The following is a 24,939-nucleotide window of genomic DNA, read 5'->3' as shown; positions in this document are numbered from 1 at the left end:
AAATGCCACTTTTAGAAAGGTGGCCTTTTTAACTTATAAACTGCAAGTAACAAAAGGATGTCTCTTATTTATATTATATGCATTTTGTGACCTGCGGTGGACACATTTACTGCAGCAGGCATGTTAGCCCTCTGTGCTGTTTTATGATCAGTCAAAACCTCAACTAGACAAAACTCTGATCTCTTTCCAGGAAGAAAACTAATCACTTGAGTTATCTTGACATTTTTATTATTTCTGGAAAATGCTGGAGGCAAGGACAGCAGCAGATGCTATAAAACCAAAATAAACCTACACATTCTGCAATCCCTGAAGTCGCACTGCCCTGGAGCTGGCCCTGAGTGGAACTGATACATCTCCTCTGTTGTATGGCACAAACCTGAGCAGAACCAATGCTTCTCCACTGCTGCATGGATTGGACCAGTCACAAAGACCCGCATCGCAGCCCATCGGAACCACCACTGCGTGATGCACTCTCATTGCAGGCCTTCATATCCCTCATCAATGGCAGCCACAACAACGACATAGGCCTCCACATCACAGCCTTGCAGCTCCTCGGAACCGAGACATTGCCCCTACTGCATGTGACATCCTCGATGCCAGATTTTCATCGCAAGCCCCATCAATGGGATCCTTGATGATGACTCAAGCCTCGCATTGCAGCCTCGCCACATCTCGGAAACAACTCATTGCTTCGGCTGTGCAACGCTTCGTGGATGCAGATCCTTGCCATGCTCCACAAACCAGGATTTAAGATACTTTGTTAAGCAGCCATAACTAGGTCCAAGTAGCCTGCCCCATCACGGTCATCCTGAATTTGTGACTTTAATTGTGGTGCTGCACAACCAGATATCCGCAGTTGGAGCTTTGTGGTACTATTTTCACTAAAATCTTTAAAATTGCATCTCTCCAGTTCCATTAATTGGATTTTTGCCATTTTGGTCAGGTATTAATATTGAAGAAAACTTGGTGTGGGATACTTTTTTTGTGGTGTTTTCACTTTATTATTGTTTGAAGTGTTGCCCAAATACTTTACACATTGCGTCTATGTTAAGCCTGACTGACTGCTCTGTGCCAAGCTACCAGAGGTTTGAGCACAGGTTAATTTAGGGTTAACTTGTGCGTCAGCATGACAAGGATTGTGGTTGCTGCTTGACCAGGGCTCACACCCCAGTCAACCAATAAACCAATTTCTCATACCAACTCATCAGAACACTCCTCAATCTGTAGACATTATAGCAGAAGAATTGCCCTGTTGCTAAAGGACTGCCTTGTTGTCCGAGAAGGAAGACTGGACCTGCTTATCCGAGTGGCTAATCTGAGTGACTCCTAGGGTCAGTTGACTGACCTCTTGTTTGATATACAGAGACGGAACAAGCTCCAGAGGCCTCCTTGCAACTGTCCAGCTGATCTGCTGCAACTGAACAGGCTTTAGAGCTGCTGGACTCTACTAGAGTGAGTTTCTCATTCCCAAAGTCCTGGACCCTTGCCAGACATCAGTCCAAGCTTCTAACAAGAAAAAAAGTTGAAATTCTGAAGTTTCTTTTCGACAGTGAACCTGCCCTTTCATGCCATGACTCTCCCCCCTGTGACAGCCATCAATGCGACCAACTGCGACGACCGGCAATGCAAGATCTGCACTTCGTGCTAAAGCAACGACAGCCAGCGGTGACCACCAACCTAAAGCACCAGCAATGACTATCCGCGATGCCCAACAGACTCTGCGCTTAGCCTGAACTTGTAACTTCCAGCTGTTCTAGCATGACAATATGACCAATCTGTAGTTGTAAGAGCTATAATTACTTAAAACATTGAAATATCATATATCGGTTGTTTATCTTTCTGTATTTATAAAATGTACTCTATTTTTTTAGACATGTGGTTATTATCTGAGTGAGGCTTCCATCCCCCTCAACCAATAACCCGCTTCTTACAAAGACAATTTGGTATTACACTGGTATGATGTCACCCCTGTTGACAACAGTCCCAGAACTTTTTGTGTGGTATAATGCAGTCCATATGTGCCATAGACAGCATCACAATAGTAGATTATCAAGCACTTTTATTCAACCTCCTGAAGGAGCTCATCACTACTCCAGCAAGATGATGCAAGCAAACACAGCTGCACGTGTTAGCATATTGAAGCCAGGCTCATTGGCTTTGCCAATCCCAGATGTCCCAAGCGTGAGCAAAGACAAGACTGCAGCACCGCAGACTGTTACTAGGTGACTTGACAGTGAGAAGCACAATGAAAAAGGATCAACTTGTGCCAAAAAATGTTTAAAAAATCATTTAAAAAAAAATTACAACAGCACTGCAAAGTTCGCAGGCATAATTTAAAAAATATGTAATAAATTAGTAAGTACTTATATTATAAAGACTGGATTAATTGCTTTTATAAAGAATGACCTCAATGCCATGCAGCAAGTCAAAGGAGGACTACAGTGGCACGTTAAGCCAGCGACATTGAAGGCCCATACTGAGCATACAGTCTTGGTCAGGCACCTTCACAGTGAAAAAAAACAACAGTCCACCCAACCTCAGGAATGAAAAGGCAGTCTGAGTTAAGAGCGCATCAAGAAAAGTATGGGAACACTTGGCGCACGTTATTTTTTTAAGAAAATCCTTTTCGCAATAAAATTATTTTTCAAAAGGTACAAATGGCACAGAACATGAGGCATTTCTGTACTTTATCTTAAAATCATCCTTCAAGTAAGCATGTGCTTTTAAAGCAGAACTTAATGATTTTTCTGGGGGAACGCTTCTTATCAAATAAAAAGTCTCTGCCACTTGCTGAAAACAATAAACCAAAATAACTGTATTGTAATGGCACTGCAATTAACTATGACTCAATTCAAACATGTGTAATACGTGAGGCAGCGCTTATATTCATGAGAATGGATTATTTGGTAAAATATAAGTAATATACTTAAAAAGGCGAGCAAGAGAACATAGAACCAGAGACACAGAAGAACTGTAGAGGCACACACAACCAGTGAGAAGGAAGGGCTGCAGTGGCTCATGCAACTAGTGACACTGAAGTAATCCCACAGTGACATAGTCTTTGTGAGGGGTAATCACCATAAAAAATCACTAGCTCAAAACTAATTTGGACTGGCGGGAGTAAGTTGACAGACAACGGAATATGGAAAATCAAATAAATTAATAATTCCTATTCCGTTGTCTGTTAACATACCCCCAACCGCTGCGCTTACCTACAAGGACCGCTCCTGCTTACACTGTGAAAAAAATGCAGAAACAGCCATTGGAACAGCCAACTGACTGCACTCTGCCAACGCAGTTTGGTTGCCACTGTCAGCCTCGCTAATGCTTTCAAAATGTTGCTGACATTGGCAAAGACAGTACCAGTGACAGGCAATTTTGAAAGAGTATCTACTATACATTCAAGATGGTTGTCTTACTGTATGATGTAAAATGGCATGATGCAACATAACATGACATGAAGTGATGCAACAAGGCAGCCACCTTGAAAGTGTAGAAAATGCATTCTCCATAATTGCAAGATGTCCGCCACAATGCATCGCGCAACCTAGTGCTATCTTCAAAATACAGGAAATACACTTTCATGATGGCCAGTCGCAGCTGTTGGCCTTGCTAGGTCAATTTTTTTTCAAAATCTTTTTTATGTGTCTTTTACAAGAATATAAAACCAATGTAGCTCAAAGGAGCACAGTGCAGGTGCCAAGATAAACAGGTATGCCAAATTTTACAACTCAGCATTTCCACAAGTTCTCAGCATACATTGTACACGTAAGCAGAGCTCAGATACAGTAAGAACATCTCCATTGCACTTCAGATAAACTGCTTATAGGACCCAAATGTGATCTGTGCTCGAAGGCCCACAGAAGATAGGCAGATACAAGAAAAAAATTTAACAAAAAAAGAAAAAAAGATGCACAAAGAAAGTCTAACACCTTAAAAAACATTTCCATGATGTCTTGTTTTATTATCTTAATAAAACTGGGAATGTTGTAGAACAGGAGCCACCTATGGGCCCGGGGTCCCCTATGTCAGTCCGGTAAGGGGGGTGGGGTCAACCCGAGGGACATGACGTTGGTCCCAGTGGCACCCCTCAGCCAGCAGGATCTCAGGGGGTCCCAGCCTACTATATATGAAAGAGATGGAGAGCCTGCAATATGGGACCGTAGGCAAATAGGGGCAATCCCTCTGACAGGTACTCTACCAAAGGGCTCCAAATGTACTCAAAAATCTTACGCGAGTCCTCGATCACATCTGTCATCCGTTCGCTAGGGCAATTTTAAACTTATCTGGCATTGGCAAAATATGAAGGTGCAGCCAGCATGGAGCTGGAGAGGTGTGGTAGGAGAAGGGGTATGGGAGAGGGTTCGTGGGAGAGAATTCGGGAGGGAGAAAAAGCTAGGGGGAGGGAGAGAGAGGTGGGGGAAGGAGTGCTCGGTGATGCAGACTCGAATGGAAGGTGGAAGGAGACAGACAAGATGAGGGAGGTTGGGGGAGAATGGGGAAGAGCACAAGCATATGCTTGAGCTAAAGCATATGCTTGAGGTAAAGCGTAGAGAGAAAGTGACTGAAAGGGTATGACGCACATTCAACAAGAAAACAAGAAACATAGGGGTCTATTACGATGGCGGCATCGGGAAATGGGACCGCCTGCTATGTGTGCGGTGGTCACGTATACACAATTAGGATGCGCTCGCCACACTGGCGGGCGCATCCCACATTTAATTGATTGCGGCACGCGGTGCTGTCAGCAGCACCCGCTGCAATACAAAAAAGGCATTTGTGCATTTGCATGCACAACGAGGCACGCACCACGCGGTGCCTGCCATGCTGTGTATGCAAATGCAGGGGGGGTTCTATAGGTACCCCTCATTTGCCCTCCATCGCCCGCAACAGGCCCCCAACTGCGAAAACTGCATGCCTTTCGGAAAGGCTGCTTCCCGCATGCATTGCAATATGGATGGCGGTATCTAGCAGACACCGCCACCATATTCAACACTTGTCTACCGGGTGGAAAAGAGGCAGACGGTCTTCCCGGCCGCCGCGGTACCCTCGCCATTATAATGTGGCGGGGGGTAAATGGGAGGCGGGTGGGAGATAATGTCGGGCAGATCGCCATGCGGGCGGTGGCGATCGGCCCAACATTATAATAGACCCCATAGTTTGGTGATGTCAACAGTGTAAGCATAGTACTTATCAAATCAAAAACAAGGTAAAAATAAAAAATAATTTATAGGCGGGAAAACACAAGAATAGGGAAGAAAGCTATGCAATCAAGAGCAGGGGACTGTGACAGACAGAAGTGTCATGCAATAGGAGAGGAAGAGGCTGACTCAAGGTCCACTGTAGGTAGTACTGTATGCAGTAATGTCTGTGACAGATAGCACAAGCCAACTTTAGCAAGATCTCAAAAAAGTGTGATAAGTGATCCAAGAAGTATCCGTTCACGTCTATCCTTTGAAATGCTTAAATGAATTTTGGAATAATCTTGAGCACGTTATTGAGAAATATAAATATGACTTTTATTAAATGGTGATGTTTTCTTTACCAACTGAGCCATATGGTTCGGAATGCCAGGAAGCTCTGATGCACTATGACTTTTGACAATGAGCCTACATATACCAATATGGTATTTTTTCAACTCATATATACTAATCTGCTCATTTACAAAGCAATATCATTTTTAAAGATGGTGTTAATAACAATAACTGTGTTCAATAAGTGTGGGAATAGCGAATGCTTGTCGCCGTGGAATACAGGAACTTCAAAGCTGAACCAAAAACCATGGTTTCCAAATATGTAATGTCCTAATTATCGATTGACTCAGTTGCCCTTCTTTTTCAAAATCTCCAAATTATGAAATGACTGCTGCCCTTTTGCTCCACAATGCTCTAATTTCCCAGGCTACATTACATGTGAGACAATAAGCATTGCAATGTCTGCATCTTTTCGTGTAAAGAGGCTCTTATGAGAAGTTAGCATAATATCAGGTGCTGCATGCCAAGTTGAGAATTGAATGCTCTGAGAAAATGATTATACTTATGAAAACAGAATGGCCCAGCAAACATAAAATTAAGGGCCTCATTAGGACATCCCCTCTAATTCTGCAGGTCAGTAATGGGAGTTAATAACCCCATCAGAATTATGAGAACCAGAGGAACGCACTCATCTGGTGCATTTGCACCGGACATCTTAATTACTTAAAATAATTCAGAGGAGAAATCATGAATAAGAAAAACTTAGGCAAAATTACTACTTCCAACCCATAATATCAGGTAATTCCCCTTACGGTGTAACAAGTGACTCCATACGGGTCTACAGCCGGGCACTCATAATGAGACCAAAGCTGTTTCCTTAATTTTACTGTAGAAAAATTAACAAACCTGCAGTTATTTTTAAAAAACACTTTTCTACTCACACCCGGATTCTACTTCGGTTGTAGTCCCATGGTCAGTTTGTTTACTCAGTGAGCACTGATAGATCGCGGCTCTGGGGCATATTTACCAAGTAGTTGCATTGCCCTTGCACCATGCCATGGGGCGCAAGTGTGATGCAACTACTAAGTAAGATTTATCAAGCCACATAAGGCCACCTTGCATAAATCTAGAGTAACGTAAGACAGCGCAAATCGCTGCCCTGCGTTACTCTGCCCCAGGGAGGCATCACATGGGTGGAGCGTGAGTATTTCCACTCATTCACCCATAGATTTAGGCACAATAACCGATTTACCAACACTCCCCAGGTGAAGCTTAACGCGGAGAAATATCTTTATTTCTCCTCGTCCTTTCATCTTTCTATATGTGCTGCACTCTGCAGCACACACAGAAAGAGAAAATGCCTCTGAGGATTTTATTTGTGCAGGGAGGTGCCCTTTCGTGCACAAAAACAATCCTGCTTACAACACAGGCACAATATAATGTTAAGTACTATGCTTTCCTGCTCTTCGCCTATCACAGAGTGCAACAAGGTGGCTTGCTCCGATGCGTGATTTTTTAAATTAACCCCTCCCCTGCTGGTGACGGAACCACTCCGTCATCAGCTGCGGTCGCGCTGTGCTGATGGCGGAGCGGTTCCGTCACGGCCCGCTTGGCGCGCCTGTGCTGAGTGTTCCACTGAGCGGGCGAGGCCGTGACGGAACCGCTCCGTCATGAGCACAGCGCAACCGCGGCTGGTGACGGAGCGGTTCTGTCACCAGCATGCGCCCGCCACACGGCCGCCGCAGTGAAGGGGTTAAATGTGACACTCAGTATTTAACGATTGAGTAAAACTGATCCCATTCCATTTTTCATACCTTGGAATAGGGATTTTATGCACTAATAGATTGAATTATTCCCAAGTGTGTGTTGCGTCAAATCAGTATATGTGCTATTAGCACTAGCAATTTTTGCTAAGTTTTACCTGGCGAAAATTGTGCGTTCAAAACCCCGCACCACAGTAGGCACAATTTGCGAATGGGTTTTTAAAATCCTGATTCTGGGGTATGTGCCCACATCGAGATTATCAATGCCAAGGAACAAGGCCACAACTGCTTTCCATAAGTGTAATTAACTGTTCTTATTGTGAAAAGCAGCTCATATTTAGCGCTACCGTGCGCACACACATCTGTATTTCAATTGTAAAACCATTGTGCCAACCTTTAAATAATTTAATAAAGGATGCTACAGCACTGCAGGAGCATACAGCAACTTACCCTTGCAGGTCAGCACAAAGAAGTCCTGGCCTCGACTGAATAATGCGCTGACATAACTGCAGTTTTCAATCAAATCGCAGGAAAGGCATTGCCTGTTGAAGGTCCCGTTTGTGTTCGCACTGAAACAAAGAAAATGGAGACCATTTTGTTTGAATAAGAAGCAAACCAACATATTAACAATATAGCAAAGAGTGGCAGATTTAGCCTTGAAATGCTATTTCTTCTGAAATAAAATAGTCGTTGGGATGGCAACGTTTCTATAGCACGCATCTAGCTGATTGCAATCGCTGGGGACTGTCTGAGGACAACAAGGGAATAAGAGACGTTTTAAGGCAGGGGCAAAGTGGGTTCCTCGTCCAGGGCCCCCCTTGATAGATTAGGCTCTGTTATCCACACAGCCATGCCCTGATGACCATGAATGATCCTTAAATATAGATTGTTTTAAATACCCTTTTTATGTAATTTATTTGTAATACTGGCAGTGTGTGTCTATTACGGATATTTTGCAGAGAAATGTGTTTTTCAACATGGTACAACATGCTTAAAAAACAGTTATTTTTAGATCAAAACAGGACTTTCCATATAGGAAATGACAGAGGGTCACATAAACTATTTTAGTTATCTGCTACAACATTATAACATTGAAAACACGCATCACTTTCCTTGAATATTAGATAGAAATACATTTAGAATGTGGACCAGTCTGCCTGTGCAGTGTCAGTGATTGGCCAAAGAGGGCATGAAAAAGCTGACATTGGATCATAAACTGAAAGCTGTTCTGAACAGGGGCCTCAAACATTTGATTGGTCCAGGGCTCCCAAAATCCTTAACATGTCCCTTAAGGGAATGGGCCAATAGAACCTGGTTATTTCCACGCAAAGCCTGTGAACATCAACACTTATCCCGTACCTTCCTGATCACCTTTCTACCACAATATAAATGTGGTGGTAATCCGATTTGGGCGGAAGTAGTAGTCTATATCCAAATCAGCATACAAAGATGTATAGATATTACCTATGTTTTTCCCTACATCATTTTTGCCAGGAAAAACCTTGCTGAATTCATGGAGAGTTTTACACCTCAGACAGGGGGAAAACACAGTTTTACCATGTAACTCTCCAATCTGGGGCACAGAATGATGTAATAGAGAACATAGGGCCAGATGTATCAACATTACATTTTGCGAGTCTATAATAGCGAATTTTACCAACTCGCTATATAGAGACACAAAATGCAATGTATGTAGGAATCTGCAAATTTTTGGCGATTCCTACGCATTCCTTAATTGCGAGTCGCAATTAAGGAATTGCTTCCCATTCATTTCTATGGACCAAGAGGACCATAGGAATGAATGGGAATTGCGTGCATGAATTAAGAGTACCCAATAGGTACTCGCAAATTGTGCACGCAATTTCAAGGGTGCAGGGTTCCAAAAGGACACCTTGTTGCACCCCTGAAATGTGCATGTGTGCACATGTGGCGCACATACATGCCCTATGGGCCTATATGTGTGCCACATGGCACTTTGAAAAAAGCAAAAAAGTGCTGTTTTTTAGGAAATCGCGAAATACCACCAACTTGAAGTTGGTGGTAATTTGCGATTCCTTATGACAACATCGCAATTTGCAATGCCTACTAACATAGCAAATTGCGATTCCTTATTTTGCGAGTAGGTTTAAACTCACCTACATAGCACACAGCAAAATTGAGATCTCAAACACTAAAATGTTGCGAATTTCAGCGTTTGAAATCGCAATTTAGCTTGATGCATCTGGCCCCAAGTGTATACTACAAGTATACGAATAGGCCACCTTACTACGCATTATTTTTTCCCTGCAGGCAATTACAGCTGGTCATTACAGCGACCGCTCTGTAATAACGCATGGAACTACTCCACAAGTCGTAATGACTTGCTCTGGGGGAGGCGCTGGATGTTGGAATAGTATATTTTACTAATCCAACTCCAGTATGTGCAACAGTATGGAAGGTGTTAGATTATAAATCCAACACATTCTGATCCCTCCGGAAATGCCACTTTTAGAAAAGTAGTCTGTTTCTTGTTTAACCATTCTGTGTGCCTCTGCCTGTTTGTGGATTGACTGTCTGGTTTTGGAGTGACAGGGACTGGGGATGTGCTTTCACTGTAGATATTCACTGGGGGGTTGAGGTGTGCCTGGCCCTTCTTGGCTGGATGACACAGAGCTGAGCTGAATAGACCTTGGCTGCATTTAGTTAAGTGGGAGGAGTTTTCCTTGCACCTGAATAGGGCCTGTTGCCCCTGCACAATGCTTTCTCCACCTCCTGTGGCCATACTGCACCGGTGAGGACAGAACGGGTTGGACTGGGCTCAGAGACCCTTGCCACAAAGAGAACAAAGACAAAATGGGGTATAAGTAGTGGAACTTAAACCCCAGCGAATTAGATCACTTCTGGAATCAAGAGAAACCTTTGCCAAGGTTAAGAGCTGAAGAGCTGTAAGGAGGAGCACTGCCCCTTTGCTGTGTGCTTGGCATGCAGTTGCTGTTTCTGCGAAAAAAAGGACAAAAACTGGAACTATTCTGTGAAGCTGCTTGTAGAAGAATCTCCAATGGCCTGTGTGTGCTGGTCTCCTGTTCTGAAGTCTCAAGGACACAAAGACTTCACCCCATGATCCACTGAACTCAGATGCTGAGATTTCTGACAGGCCAGGAGGTGCCTTTTCCAGTTCTGGGCCTCTGGAAGTTGTACCTGCTGTTGGGGGATAGAATAAACCTACAGAACTGAAGAAATCAACTCATCGTTTTTCTTATGTCTGTTTTTCCCTGACGCAGCACCGCCGTGCGAGAAGAATCTCCACGCATCGTCTCACCGCTGCCAAACCGATGCAGCTCATGTCGTGGCTGCATGAACTGATGTATCGTGGGGTCGCGGCAGAAGAAACTGAGGCACCACCGCTTGTTGTCGCTGCATCAATCGTCAACGCATCCTGGATTTCCACGCATCGCAAATGTGCCGCAGTTTTCCTGGCGCATCACCCGCGGTCCAGAGCTGTCTTGGAGTCAACGCATGACTTCCCTCTACAGTCCAAATTCGACGCATCACTTCTCCTGCGTGCAGCAGAACTGTTGCATCGCCCCCCAAGGACTTAGGAACTGACACCTCGCTTTGTTTGTTGACGCTTCTCATTTCTTTAGCTGTTTTGGCCTCGTGAATTTTGATGCATCTACAGGTACTTTGTGTAGAGTCACGCATCCATAGTTCTCTATGGACCCAGTTACTTGAAACCATTGAAAAGTCATATTCTTATTACACATATGTTGGATTTTTGTTGCTTTGGTCTTGTCTAGTTTAGATAAAGATATTTTATTTTTCTAAACTGTGTGGTGACCATTTGGGGTGTTATCATTGTATTACTGTGTGTTTTGAGTACAAATACTTTTCAGATTGCCTTTGGGAAAAACCTGTCTACTCATGCAGGGGGTGAGCAGGGGTTATCTAGAGTGTGTATCCCCTTACACTGACTAGAAGCCAGGGTCCCTATTTGGAAAAAGGTACCTACCTCTGCCACCTAGAGACCCCTATGTTTAATAATGGGTGTTGGATTTCCACAATGTAAGACCTTTGACTTGTAATGAGACAAGTGAAATGGGAACAGCTCAGGCCTTGAAGAGTACTTTAAAGAAAACCAGCTGAGGTGGTTTGATCCCAATTGGTTTGACCCTCACATAAAATGTAACCAATTTAGAACCTCCAGCATCTATTGGCCAGTTCTTGCCTATTAATAGGTTGATACAAATTAGATCCAAAGGTAGTGAGGTCCTTGCTCAATTGAAAGGTGTTCAGGGGTTACGTCCTCCTTAATACATTATGCATCAAACTTATAAGTATCCCTCCTAGTGTATGGGTGTAATACATTCTAGAAAGAGAGAGAGAGAGAAGAGAGACAAAAAGGAAGGGAAAGGAGGGATCTATGTTCTCTATCATGGCTCTGCGCTATTTATTGCGGGGAGGAAAACATTTATTTTCTTTAAATAACTCTCACACAGCCTAGTAGTGTCATGCTTCATCATTGGGTTCACCCTGACTCCTAAAGGGCAGGTTGGGCTCAACCATCTTACAGGGAGCTCTTACAGAGAAAAGACCAGGGGTCTTAACTAGAGATTCAAAATCCCTCAGCTTCTCCAAGGTATCCCTTTATTAGTGGAGTAGTCGGGGAAGGTCAAAAATATATAGTAGTTGTGTGCATTTAGGATTCAATAGTCCTATGACCCTATGTCATACCAACATGTTTCAGCCCTACTCTAATGCCTAATTAGGTCTGGGGCTTTCATCAGGGTAATGCAATGGTACCTCCCTTGTTCATGCAGTGTATTATATTATATTATACATAAACACTTAGGGCTCCATTCCGATTTCGGTCGGAAGGGCTCCTGACGGGATCCAAAATGACCAAATCCGATTCAGAGCACCTGTGTCCATCTCAATTGTCCCTCATTCCAAACGACCAAATACGATGCAAAAATGTCGTCCGCGCTGACCGAATCGTTTCCGAACCCGAATCTGTCCGTCCGACTCATCTGGAGCAGAATCGTGCTGCACAATGGATCCAGCTTCCAAATGAGCAAGTATGATGCACGATTCAGACAGCTGGATTGACTCCATCTCAGCTAAATGAAACAGCTGTCAGAATGGGACTTCAGGGGCAAGGGCAGGCTCCCCCTTCACTTGGAGCCTTCCGAATCGGTCACGGGGGGGGGGGGGGTATGGCTCCCCCCGATCAAAACATGCAGTGTGGTGGGCAACATGGTGTGCCCACCATAGTGTGTACGCTTTTCCCCATCCACCCCCTTTTTGCTATGGGAGCCTGTGTATGCATTGGTATACAGGCTCCCATAGAGTTCAATGGGAACCCGAGCGAACCAAGTCTGTCAGCATACAGCTGCATTGTACTCGTTCGGTCGGACTCGCACAGCGCAATTCGCTAGGAAAGTACTCCGGATCGAAGTTGTATGGAGGGCTTTCCTAGCGAGATCGGATGCCGCGCCCTACGTATGCAACCTTGTGTATGCTGGGGCAATAAATATACTTTCCCTCTTGTTGTCCCTTAAGGGTCCAACCTGTAATGGTACTGGGTTGGTGCAGTGCCAGCCGAAGGCCAAACCCCCACCCCCCAGTTGTGCGACCACACCCGTCACACTAGGTGTGATACTTATACGTTAGATGCATATTAATAGGTGTACACTGGTCCCTCTGTGCTTAAAGCACATAAGTTGTCAGCGTCGGAGCGTGCTGTGAATCTCCCAGTGTCAGGGCAATTGATCCAATTCAAGTGCTTTGGAGATGAGTGAGCCAAAGAAGTAAAGACAGCTGGGTCAGACGCTGTCCCATTGGCTTAACCTAATGGGTAGGACCAGCAGCCTTAGCATGTCAAAGATGAATGGCCCAACCCACATTAGCCCATAGAAAAGCAAGAGCAATGAGTAGTAACATTAGGTACTTAGGGGTGCTGAAAAATCAGAGAAAATAGCCACTTGGAAATTAATTGCTCAATGTTGATAGCTCAAACCCTTTAGGAAATGAGGTGACCATCTTGGAGTGGTGATTCATGGGTGTCCAACTGTGCTCCACAAGAGGCTCAATCATGTAAGATTTGTAGACTATGCACTGCCTTATTAAATGATTCCCATGTAAATTTGTGCAAGCAAATACAACTTGTATGGCTATTTCGAAACCAGGGCATGACACAGACTGGTATGGATGTGTTAGGTATGGTTTCTGGGGCTAACCATATATGGGAAATGTAAGTTTTTGCCAGTTTTAGTTTGTAACACTAATTATACGTTCACTGTGGTTTTTGATTGAATTGTTACGTTTTTAAGCATTTTTGAGTGTGTTAAGGTAGAAGAAACCCTAACGTTTTTTCTGTGATTTTCCTATATTTTTGATGATATTTGCATACTTATCTGTTGCAAAGAACCACCCTTTCACATGGCCTTTGGCCAGACCCCATGCTGAAATCCCATGCAGACCCAGCCTCAGCTGGGCATTACCGCTGACCGGGAGGCACAGCCGACCCTTGAGGGAGGGTGGCTAATCCCCCTCGTGGGCGGTAGACAAAAGGGCACCACATCAATAGGGCACACTCTTGCGCCAATGATAGAGGCCAGTGCGTGAGTGGGAAGTTGGGTTCAAAGGGCCCAATCAAGAAGGAAGGGCAGGGTCTCAAGCACAGCCTAAAAGGCATCTGGGAAAATCAATTCCCAGCTTCCTCGCTGAGAGAGAATCTTCACATAAGGACGTAAACTGTCAATTGCCCGAACACGATCCTTAGGATGCCTTACGGCAGGGACTCTTGAGATAAATGCCTGGACAAGGTCCTTGGGGTGCCTTACTGAGGGATACTTGTGGGCAGATAAAAGGGTAAGAAATGGTCAGCGCTGAGCAGACACAGCACTTGCAGCCCAGGCATGGTCATGGGGCCATGAATGCCAGATATTCGGTAGCAAGTTAAAGCCTCAAAGCTGCGACCCACTGTAACAGGTAAGTGACAGAAGTAGAGCTGTCATGATGGTTGGGAATTATGGTTATTAGTATGCAACAATTTATAAGAGTGGCACTATAAAACAAAAGAAATGCATGTGAGAGAGAGTGGTAAAAGTGACTTGAGGAGCACTGTTAAAGGGTGGTTCTGAGGGATTAAGAGTGAAGGAGGTCATTGGGGGGCACAAACAAACATTCTCTCAGCAGGCACCACCAGCACTAAAGCCGGCCCTGGGAGCATTCCACCCCCCGGTTTAGAGCCAATAATATCAATATACACAGACACCTGGGGAAAAGCAAAGGTGAACTTCGGCTGGTACAGATTCACAAAAGTTCAAACCAACAAGGGACTGAAACAAGGATTCACACTAGCACCTCTACTATTCAGTCTATACCTTGCTGATTTAAAAGAACATTTGGAAGAAGCAAGGGCATTTCGACCCAGGAGAGCAGATCACAAAATACATACGCTGCAGTATGCCGATGATACAATGCTTCTTAATAAGACATAAATTGGACTTCAGAGACTTTTTGACTCCATGGACAAGTACTGTGAAGATAACGATTAACGTTGCAAAGACAAATGTTATGATCTCTAGCCTCAAGATAATGAAAAGTGGAGCATGGTTTAGCAGAGGGATAGAATTGAGAAAATGACCTCCCACAAATGCTTAGGAGTCTGACTGGATCACTCGGGCTGTCCCACAGCACACATACATGCCCAGCAAGCACCTGCCAACTTATTGACCTTGGCTTTTTGCAAGCTAAAAACAAATCAATTCTGAGCCCTGATTTACTAGTTCTGTTGGAAAGTCATCCTGTGCCCTGGGCACCCCCCATTTTTTGCTGACTGGTACTGGTGGTAACTGACTCTGACTTTCCCTGCGCTCTGGCTAATCAGGTCCAGGGTCAGTGCTATGGTGAAAATACATATACACACATTAGCGTAGACTATAGGTTTTGGGTACCCCTATGATTGGCATGAACTACCCTATAAGTCCCTAGTACATAACAGGGCAGGGGGATTAAAACTATCTTTAAGGCCTAGTATATACAAGGGCATCGCAGTTTAGAGGCCAGCAGCTCTTTCTGCACTTGCATGTGTGCACTGCTGAGAGCCTGAGGTCAAAAGCAATCCTGTGTTGCAGAACTGCTTTTAAATGTACATTGTGTCTAAACTTGACTTTGGTGGTAGTGGCACTTACACATTGCTAAACTACAATACTGTGGCATATTAGGTGCCCCCAGGGTCTCCCCTAGGTGTCTCGGGGAGGGGAGTCAGGTACTTCTAAAGAGGGTCCTTATAAAAGATGTGTTATATGCCCTATGGATAGATAGATTGCCAGTTTCACTTCCCTCATTGTAGTAAAGTGCTTCACAAAATTGCCTTTTGTGCTAGGAGCACTATGGAGTGAGGATCTACATTATGTTTGAATATGCAGGACCCCTACAGTCTCCCCTAGGTGTCCCACGGGTAGGGTGCCATGTAGCTATAAGCAATGTGTTATGAATAAAGCCTTGATAATAACATATAACTCACATATAAGTTTTGAGAACCACCCGTCTACTTAAACACCAGTTTGTGAATGAGGCATATCTGTTGATGCTAAAAGTATCATTAAGAACTCTAACAATTGGCATAATTACATCTTGGCAACAGTTTTATTATGCAAGCGTAATATTGTCTAATGTTCTCAAAAAAAGGTTTTCCTTGTTTTTATTCATATTTTTTGACGTCATTTTCTCTCAAGGAAGAGAGGTTCAATTAGAAAATGTCTTGCAGGAACTATAAAACTGATATGTGCTGGGAAGACAAGTTTATTATGTGCTCGAACTACTCTCCCATCAATATCTCATATGACTTTTAAAAGCAAGATATGTCTTCGCATATTATTTTCGCGTAAGGTATCCCTTGAATACAATTTCCTCCAAGATACTAATCAAGAGCATTTTCCATAATATGAGTCATTCTGCATATTTTGTTTTAAAACTCGCACATTACGTGAGGGAGAACAATAAGACATTCACCCGCCCCTAGGTATAGTCAGATTAGTGTTACATGAGCACCTGAGTTCAGTGGTGGAATAATTTGGGCTCCTTCCAGTGCACAGAAGGCCCTTCCATTCATGCTATCCTAAAGAATAAAAGAAGATCAAAGGATGGAACCACCTGGGGCCTCAGTGCCGAGATGTTTGTTATAAATAATTAAAGAATGCATTAGGTTCCGCCTGAGCAGCGTTGATTAAGTCATAAGATTATAGTGCATACAGGCAAAAAGATCAAATATACGATTGAGTTTTAAAGCAGATTAATTTTAGCCCTCCTCATGATGAGGAGACAATTTTCAAAAGAAAAGATGGGATTGTGATGTTAGTGTCTTCCCATAGTGCACGCTCCTCTATCTACCTATGGTGTGATGATTGCTCTCTCGTTTACCCAGAGGGCCTCTGCATTCAGCAAACAGAAGTCTTAACAAACGAGTGTGGGTAGAAAAGTCAACATAATCCAACTGCTTTTTCTTTACCAGCGCTGAAGAGCTCCACAATACCGCTGCAATTTACCACACAGTGGAATCGCCAGACCCTACAGAGATAAACCATTGTGTACTGTCGAAAAATCAAAACAGCAATTTTCCATTTTTACGTTTGAAAATTGACATTGTACCATAATGACTGAGGATCTGACAGTTGTGAGGAACAGAGTTAAATGTGACAAGAATATCAGATGCCAGTGGGTCTTCAAAGGAGTGGAGTGATGAAGCAGATAAACTGCTGAATCCCTTTAGCTGACACAAAAAAACGATTATGACATATCTGAGCGGAAAATTACAAACGTGCACCAATTGTGCTAACTATACATTGAAGAATCATGAGAAACAAATCAATTAGAAGATTTAGGGCCAGATGTAGGTAGCCAAATACCGGTCGGTAACGGCCGATTTCGGCCGTTACCGACCGGTATTTGGCTTTTGACATGTAGGTGGCTCAGAATTTACAGAATCGGTATATTTACCGAATCGGTAAATTTACCACTTCGGTATTTTTCCAAATCGGTAAATATACCGATTCTGTAAATCCATATGTAGGTGGCACAGTTTGCAGTGCCACAGGCCCTTAGGAGTTCTTATTTTACCACCCAATCCTATTGGGTGGTAAAATACCGAATTCCAGTGTACATGCACATCTGTGCATGTACACCTATGCCATGGGACACACAGACATGCCCTTAGGGCATGTATGTGTGCCACATGGCACACAAGCCTGCAATTGGGGTGCTACAGGGTGTCAAAGTGACACCCCGTTCCCCCTGCCAGGATTCAGTATTTACCGATTCGGTAAATACCGAATCGGTATTTCCCACTGATTCTTATGGGCTTCAAGGCCCGTAGGAATCAATGGGAAATACCGATTTGGTATTTACCGAATTGGTAAATACCGAATCTTACCGATTCGGTAATTGCAAAATGAAGATTACCTACATCTGCCTGCTTCCTATTTTCCTACTCTTAAATACCGATTCGGTATGATTCGGTATTTAAGAGTAGGTAAATCGGAATTACCTACATCTGGCCCTTAGTTACTGCATCGTAGAAGCATGCAGGTAAAGTGTATGGTAGATGGAAACATACATTAAATAATATAGGTTCATTGTAACTTGTTTCAGTTGCTAATCTAAGGTGTAACAATCAAAGGGTAAATGTGATATATTTAAGTGTTATAAGGTTTCTAACCATTCTTATAAAAAATAATGATGTGTGTAAATAATTTAATTAAGTCTAATATGATTTAGAGATATTTATGTGTGATATTGAAAGGTTTTAATAATAAACTCCGTATTTTGCATTTGTGAAATTGTGCACCAAGTGAGAAAGGAGAAGAAGGTGCTGCACGTTTATAATAAAGCCATTTGCTCTGAAACCTTAGGGAATTATCTTCATATATGTACTAATATGAATCACTAAAAACAAATTAATAGTTTGTTTTGAAATAATTTTACACCTTGGTTCTTTGAAAATGCTGTAATATGTAATCGATTCACATGCTATTTACAACTAAACCGAAATGCTTTATGAGTACAGATAAGTATAAACGAAATAGATAAGGTCTCAAAAGATTCTAGAAGAAATGTATATTTTCATCATTACATATTCTGTATTTCATGAGCTGAATTCAATCTAGGCCTGCTTTTCCTCACTTTGCTTGATTCTGATCTCATGGAAGGCTCTGTAAAACTTACAATGTGAAGGGAAACTATGTCTCATTGGGAGAGTTCCCATTGCATACTAGGACTGTTCACAACATTTTCATTGCTTGGGAAACTGTTCTCTCGAGCTCACTCATGTGCTTTTGCAAAAGTACTATTGTTTGAAAATTAAATACACTGGATGGTTCGACCACTTACATGATGATCACCACCTTTTCTCTATATGTGTCTTCTTTATACTGCATGACAATCGCCCTATACAAACTGACCAATGGACTGAGTGGTCTGACCAGATGAGGTGACCCAGGAGGTGTCACCCCGGATCTTGAGGATTATATGATACATTGATGGGACGGAAAGAACAAAGCATCATCATTCTGTGGATTGGGTGACACATTCTTGGAACTTCCTTTTGGACCGGCTTCCTCCTTGGCTGATGCATATGCTGTGTGAGCTATTCCCGGACGTCTGTCCCACATGTGGAGTACCTTTGAGCTGTTATGGTTCAGGTCCCTTCCTGAACTTTCCCAGAGCTTTGGTAATTAATTGCAATAAAAGAGATTAATGTGATTATCCTTCATCTTCTTAAATATTAAATGCCTGATATGGATGTATTTACTGCTCTGAATTTACTGAGAAAAACCTAATGTCAACTAAATCCTGTTTCCGTCTCTCCATGATTCATCTCAAGTAATTGATTGTGCAGTCCACTTGAGTTATTAATGAGGGATGGGAATTTTAATAGAGAGATCTCTAGACAGCAAATACTAATGCTGTCATTCTGCATCGCTTTAACTGAATTATCGGTTTGCATGGACCTATTTCAACAGAATTTCTTTAGGAGATTTGGTCGAGCTGTGATAATGCGGTACTTGAATAGCCTGGTTCTGAGAGTTATATGTATGAATCAAATTATGAGTTTGTAGGTCAGTTACCCAATTCCTGGTCCTCATTGGATAACTGGAGTGGATTCCCTAGGTTGAACCTCTCTCTGCACAGAACAAGATCCATCGGAGGCCCAAGAGTATTATCCCAAATGTAGTGTTAGGAGATTAGTGGTTTATAAAGCCAATGGGCCATTGGCGCTACAGCAGGAGTGCAAAGCAATGTACTTGTGGAAGAGAACCATTGATAACTAGTCCACAGTGCAAAGTAGATTTATTAAACATCCTCAACAGAAACACTTCATAACAATATTATATCTAATCCTATCCATATTTGCAAACAGTGGGAAAAGAAGCATAGATAGTCTACTGAATGCTAGATCACTTCTAAAGCTGTGTTACACATTACAAATCATTACTGTTGTCCTCACCCTCAGAATCTTGACATGCGTCGAAAGACAGTATTTAAAAAAAAAAACAAAGAGGACCTGCTTCACAAAGCCACGTGTATTCTTTTTTTTTTAACATAGGTGCCAAATGGCATGATTTCCAGAGTAATCCACAAAACTAGAATTAACATAAGTAAACATTTTAAAATTACACCACCATTGTGTAATCGACTGCCATTGACAGGCAGCAAATGTTCAAACTTTGTTGTCATAGAAAGTTGGTGAACCCCTACAAAGCATTGTGGTTTTGGGTATTCACAAACATTTACACAGCTCATTCACACTGGAGAGATGGTTGGAAATGTATTACTGCCAGTGGCAAAAGTAACATCATTACCAAGATGGATTAGGGGAGAGAACAACCCCAACATTAATGAAGACATGGGAATGGGTATCTCCAATGGGTGAACAGAATATTTAGTGATGCCTCACAACAAAAGTTCGGCACTGTATTGGGTGATTTATTAATTCATTTTAAATTATTTTTCCTTCATCTTTTACTTTCACAAATAAGCCATCCATGCATGCCAGCTTTTTCATGCCTCCTATCTTGTCTTCTACATGTCCAATCTCCTCTGCACCTGCCCCTTTGCTATACATTTTCCAGTCACACCTCTCTTTCCTCTAAACCTCTCGCTCTGCCATTTCCCTCCTCCATGTTTACATCTCTCCTCTCTACACAGCCCATGCTATTACCTGTCCATCACCATGATCCTGTTCCTGATGTACTTAGATTATTTCCCCCTTTCGTTCTGGAACTTAAAATTAGTAACAGTAGTCATAGCCCTCAAAATAAATTAGCACTCTTAAGCTCTGGTGCAGGGTTTGCAGTGGACTAAGCAAAATGTTGTATTGCCTGTCTTGTGCTTAATCTTCCTTGCTAAAAAAAAGCGCATGTTTAGGCAATTTTTTCAGTTGCTCATCCTCTTGTTAAACATTGTGGTGAGACAATATGGTGATTGCCTACAGTGGCTTCAGTACGGCAGAGGGGCAGTTCTACTAAAAAATAAGTTCCTGTTAAAATGGTAAATATGAGACAGAGTGGGTACCTGCCCTCTCTTCCTCAGTGACACATGGTCCCCTTAAATTAGCACACCCTAGTAATAATCAGTAGCACCAATGCTCTATCAGACCATGGAAAAACAGACAATTTTGTTGCTGACCTGAAGAACCCCTATTATAAATATTTGTCCCTCCATCCCTCCAGCAATAGCTCATTTGTTAATCAAGTGTACAGCACACCTGCTTTTAGGCTTGCTCAGACTATACTCCTTGTACATGTTCCTGCACAGCTTTCATGTAGGAGTTTCAGGTAATTTAATTGCATAATGCAGTTTTTAAACACAAACAGTGTAGCAGGATGTATGGTGCTATATTAGTTTTGTTTACATGTAGTTGGCAGTGCACTGCAGTGGAAATGATAAGCCGCACTTATTGTATGGAGGTCTCTGCAGAAAAGTGAACCTAATACTATCTTCATCAGCTTCATATATCTACGCAGTACTTGAAACAGTAATAAAGCTAAAACACAACAAAAAATCCCACACCAATTTAGAAAAACAGATCAAGATTTAATAAATAATTTGACACCAAAACGACAAAAATCCAATCAGTAAAACCAGAGATATGCAATTCAATTTTAAAGATTTAGGTACAAATAGCACCTTAAAGCACAAAGCCCCACTTTCAGCAATCTGGTTGTGCGATACTGGGTGAAAGTCACAAGTTGAGGCTGACAGCAATGGAGTGTGGGCCGGATGCAGGGACCATCTTTGCCCCTCTGAAAGAGTTACCTTCACAGTGTAGTATAAAGAGTTCAGTTCATGGGGGAAGGAGCCATACGGAGCAAGGAGAGCATCACAGATTGTCATTTCTGTAGCGCAAAAAGCAGGTCAGGCATTGCAGACCGTCATCGATGTAGCATGAAGATCCAGTTGGGCATCACAGATGGTCCTTATTGGAGGATCTCATTGGCAGTCACCAAGGATGGTGGATGATGTAGCACGAAGTGCAGAACTCGCTTTGCTGGTCATCACTCGCAGTTGTTGTGGCATGTAGAGTTAACTTCAATGGAGCTTCACATTTGCGGGTGGCACAGGCTACAAGATCTTCGCATGAACAAGCCAATTCACTGTTGCGAAAAGCCCAAAACTTCAGTATTCCTCATTTTTTTTGGAGGGGAGCACAACTCATGCCACACCAAAGGGGGGAGGGGTTCACTAGCTCACTCCAGCAGAGGCCAACAGGGCTCAGGCAGGTCCAGGCAGCAGGTCAGCTGGACAGATGCAAGTTGCCTCTGGAGCTTATTATGTCCTTGTGGCTCCGAACAGGTGGTCAGTTAGCTGACCCTTGTAGTCACTTAAGCCTGGAAAAAAAGGTGCAAGTCCAGTCTTCCTTCTCAACAAGCAGGGCATGCCTCAAGAAGCAGTGCAGCAGGGCAGCCTTCTGAGTTTACTGGTGAGTTAGGTCTGAGGGTCCACTATTTATACCTGGTGCCCACTTTGAAGTAGGAGACGTTTCTAGAGAATTCCTTATGAACTTCTTTAAGTTTCCTGCCTCCACTATCCTGGATCCAAGCTGGTTGCATTAACAATGCAGTGGGGATAAGTCCTTTGCATGAAGGCAGGGCATAACTTAATCAAATGCAAATGGGGATGTGCCCAGCTCTGTGAACCCAATCCTGCCAGTTGATGATCCATCCAGAAACACCTAATCCCTCTACTATGTGGCTGTCTGGCAGGAATAAACAAAAGTCTAAATGCCAACTAAAACCAGTCATGTGACCCAGAAACAGGCTGCAGTCACCAAATAGGGCAGGAAAATGGCAACATTCTAAAATTGACATTTTTACAAATTGTAACTCAAAAAAAAGTATTTTTATTACAATTTCTTGGATATTAAACATGATATTCTCATCTCCTACCAATTGGAAATTACCACTAATTAAATGTAATAAGATAACCCAATGTTATACTGTGGGAGAGGCAAGCCTTCCTGTAGAGAAAAATTAATTTAGGAGTTTTTTTTAACACAGAAATGCTTATGGCCTTGAGTAAATGAGAACATAATACAAAATGCTGTCAGAAATGAAAGTCGGTTTTGATCGTGGGCATTTGTAACTCAGGGCTATACCTCACAAGGGGGAGGAGAGCGCCAGGGCTTTTTGACATGAGTGTGCCCAAAGTACTTGTGCAAAAAGTGAATGGCGCGGGTGAACACGTGACAAATTAAAAACACTTTGAAGAATGGCGCAACAAATAATGACTTTAAATAATGGTTAGAGAACATGTAAATCAATGATACAGTTAAATTAGGAGCCTGTCAAGAACCAGAAAATGCCTAAAAAATTGCGCTGTGTGGTTGACGTCGTTTAAATCTGTTTGCGTTTTAGGTTGTCATCAGGACCGGAATACAATTGGCTCTTGTAGGTGCTGGAGTGTAGTTTGATTGTGTCCCGGTGTGGGGCAAGAAATTAATCCGCCTTGAACATTCTTGGCTTGACAGCCCTTATACCAATGTCACACTTTTACATCATCAGATTGTTTTAACCACATCATCTTTAATTCAATGTTAATGGCTTGAGAACCCAATTGACCGATAATACTTCTATACATTGGATTGGGAACTTACAAAATTAGATTGCATTCACCATTTAACACATATCCATTGCACCATTAGTCATAGAATTCGAATAATTCAGGGCAAATATAGGATCCGTGGCATAGTGGGATTCCATCACAAAGCAGACCCTAATAATCTAAACAAATCAGGAAGTCATTGAAACTGAGTATTGAGTTCAGACATACTAATACAGCAGGAGGTTGGCCCTGTACAAGGACTTTTCTGCTGGTGGCGCCATGCCCAACCGTGGAACACGCAGGGTGAAAGAGCCATAATGCCTACCCAAGGGGCATTCCGGGCACAGGGAGGACAATTTAAGGAACTTACTGCCCCATACATTTAAGGATCTATCCCCATTTTTTTAATAAAAGACTTCATCTTAACCAGAAGATATACCAAGACATGATCCGGTTCATCTCGACACAGAGATTTGCTATACTAATGCTGATGTGAGGGTGCGAATTAAGGGCATTCCACATTCATTCTGAGGGATATCTAACTATTTTGATATCTATCACCGAAGAAATAGGTGTCTGCCCTCATCAAAAACTACAATGAGAGTAAAGGTACACCAATTGAAATTGAATAACGAAGGAAAATTATTGTTAGTCCTCAAGAAGGTGGTCCTATTCGTTCACACCCACCGAAACGCGTCGACGCAGAGAGCTTGGTTAAATTTGATATGGGACAAGAACTACAGGAATCAGGACTAGCTGTTCCCTGCTAAGTCTTGTCAAAATAAGGTTCAAATTAACACTTCAAAGGCATCATTTGAATGCCTTTTTTATTTCCCTTCCATGTGGTGTTTTCTTCTTTTCTTTTTGATGATGATATATTTACTGTATTAGTCATGAATTTTGTGAATGTGTTTTTAATAGCCCTATCGGGTATCATGCTATTCTCTGATGTATTTTTATTATGAACTTTTATGTTATGATTTATCTTTGTGAATTTCATAATTGATGCATTAAAACTTTTTTTACTATAAGCACTTTCATATCTGGAGTGGAGTTGTTCCAAGTGTGTGATAAATCTTGGCTGAGTGGTGTGAAATTGGATGTTGGATAGAAATAAACATTTCTAGTAAAATTAGAAAGATCATATAGTATAGGTTCAAAGGGAATCTTTATAACTATCCATACTAATATTATAAAGAGAGAGCCCAAACCTTTGAGACGGGTAATCTCAGTAACCACAGCACCAATCACAACACCCAATACAGCGTTGGAATGGGCAGTTGCAGCAGAAGGACATAGGCTATGCAGACGGCCACCATTTTTTATTTTTATTGCAGAGTTTTATATATCGCGAACTTGACCCGAACTGAATCAGGTATCAGAGCCCTTAACATAGCACCAGTTTTGTTACATGAGGACACACATTTATTTTTGTTAGGCACAGGGAGATTAAGTGATTTGCCCACAATCACAGGATGTTTGGCGTCGTTACCAAGACTCGAACCCAGATCCCCAGGTCCGAGGTCGAGAGCCTTAGCCGTTAGGCCAACTCCTCTATACATTTAAAAGGTAAAAGAACCGTGCCAGCAAAGTAGTCCCTTGTGGGCGTGTCTGCGTTG

General features: G+C 42.6%; 1 protein-coding gene across 4 annotated transcripts in view; it reads right to left on the bottom strand.

The window, feature by feature from the left end:
* Positions 1-24,939, bottom strand: part of DPP6 (dipeptidyl peptidase like 6) — a 2,254,101-nt gene that overhangs the window by 250,231 nt on the left and 1,978,931 nt on the right. For all 4 annotated transcript variants that reach the window (XM_078663245.1, XM_078663244.1, XM_078663246.1 and 1 more), the window contains exon 16: positions 7,688-7,806. In XM_078663245.1, coding sequence (XP_078519371.1) covers positions 7,688-7,806 — 119 coding nt within the window. The remainder of the gene's footprint in view (positions 1-7,687; positions 7,807-24,939) is intronic.

This window comes from Lissotriton helveticus, chromosome 10 (assembly GCF_964261635.1).
Source record: "Lissotriton helveticus chromosome 10, aLisHel1.1, whole genome shotgun sequence".
In the NCBI taxonomy this organism is placed as follows: Eukaryota; Metazoa; Chordata; class Amphibia; order Caudata; family Salamandridae; genus Lissotriton; species Lissotriton helveticus.
Note: the sequence above shows the minus strand (reverse complement) of the source record. Positions and strands in the feature narration are given on the sequence as shown.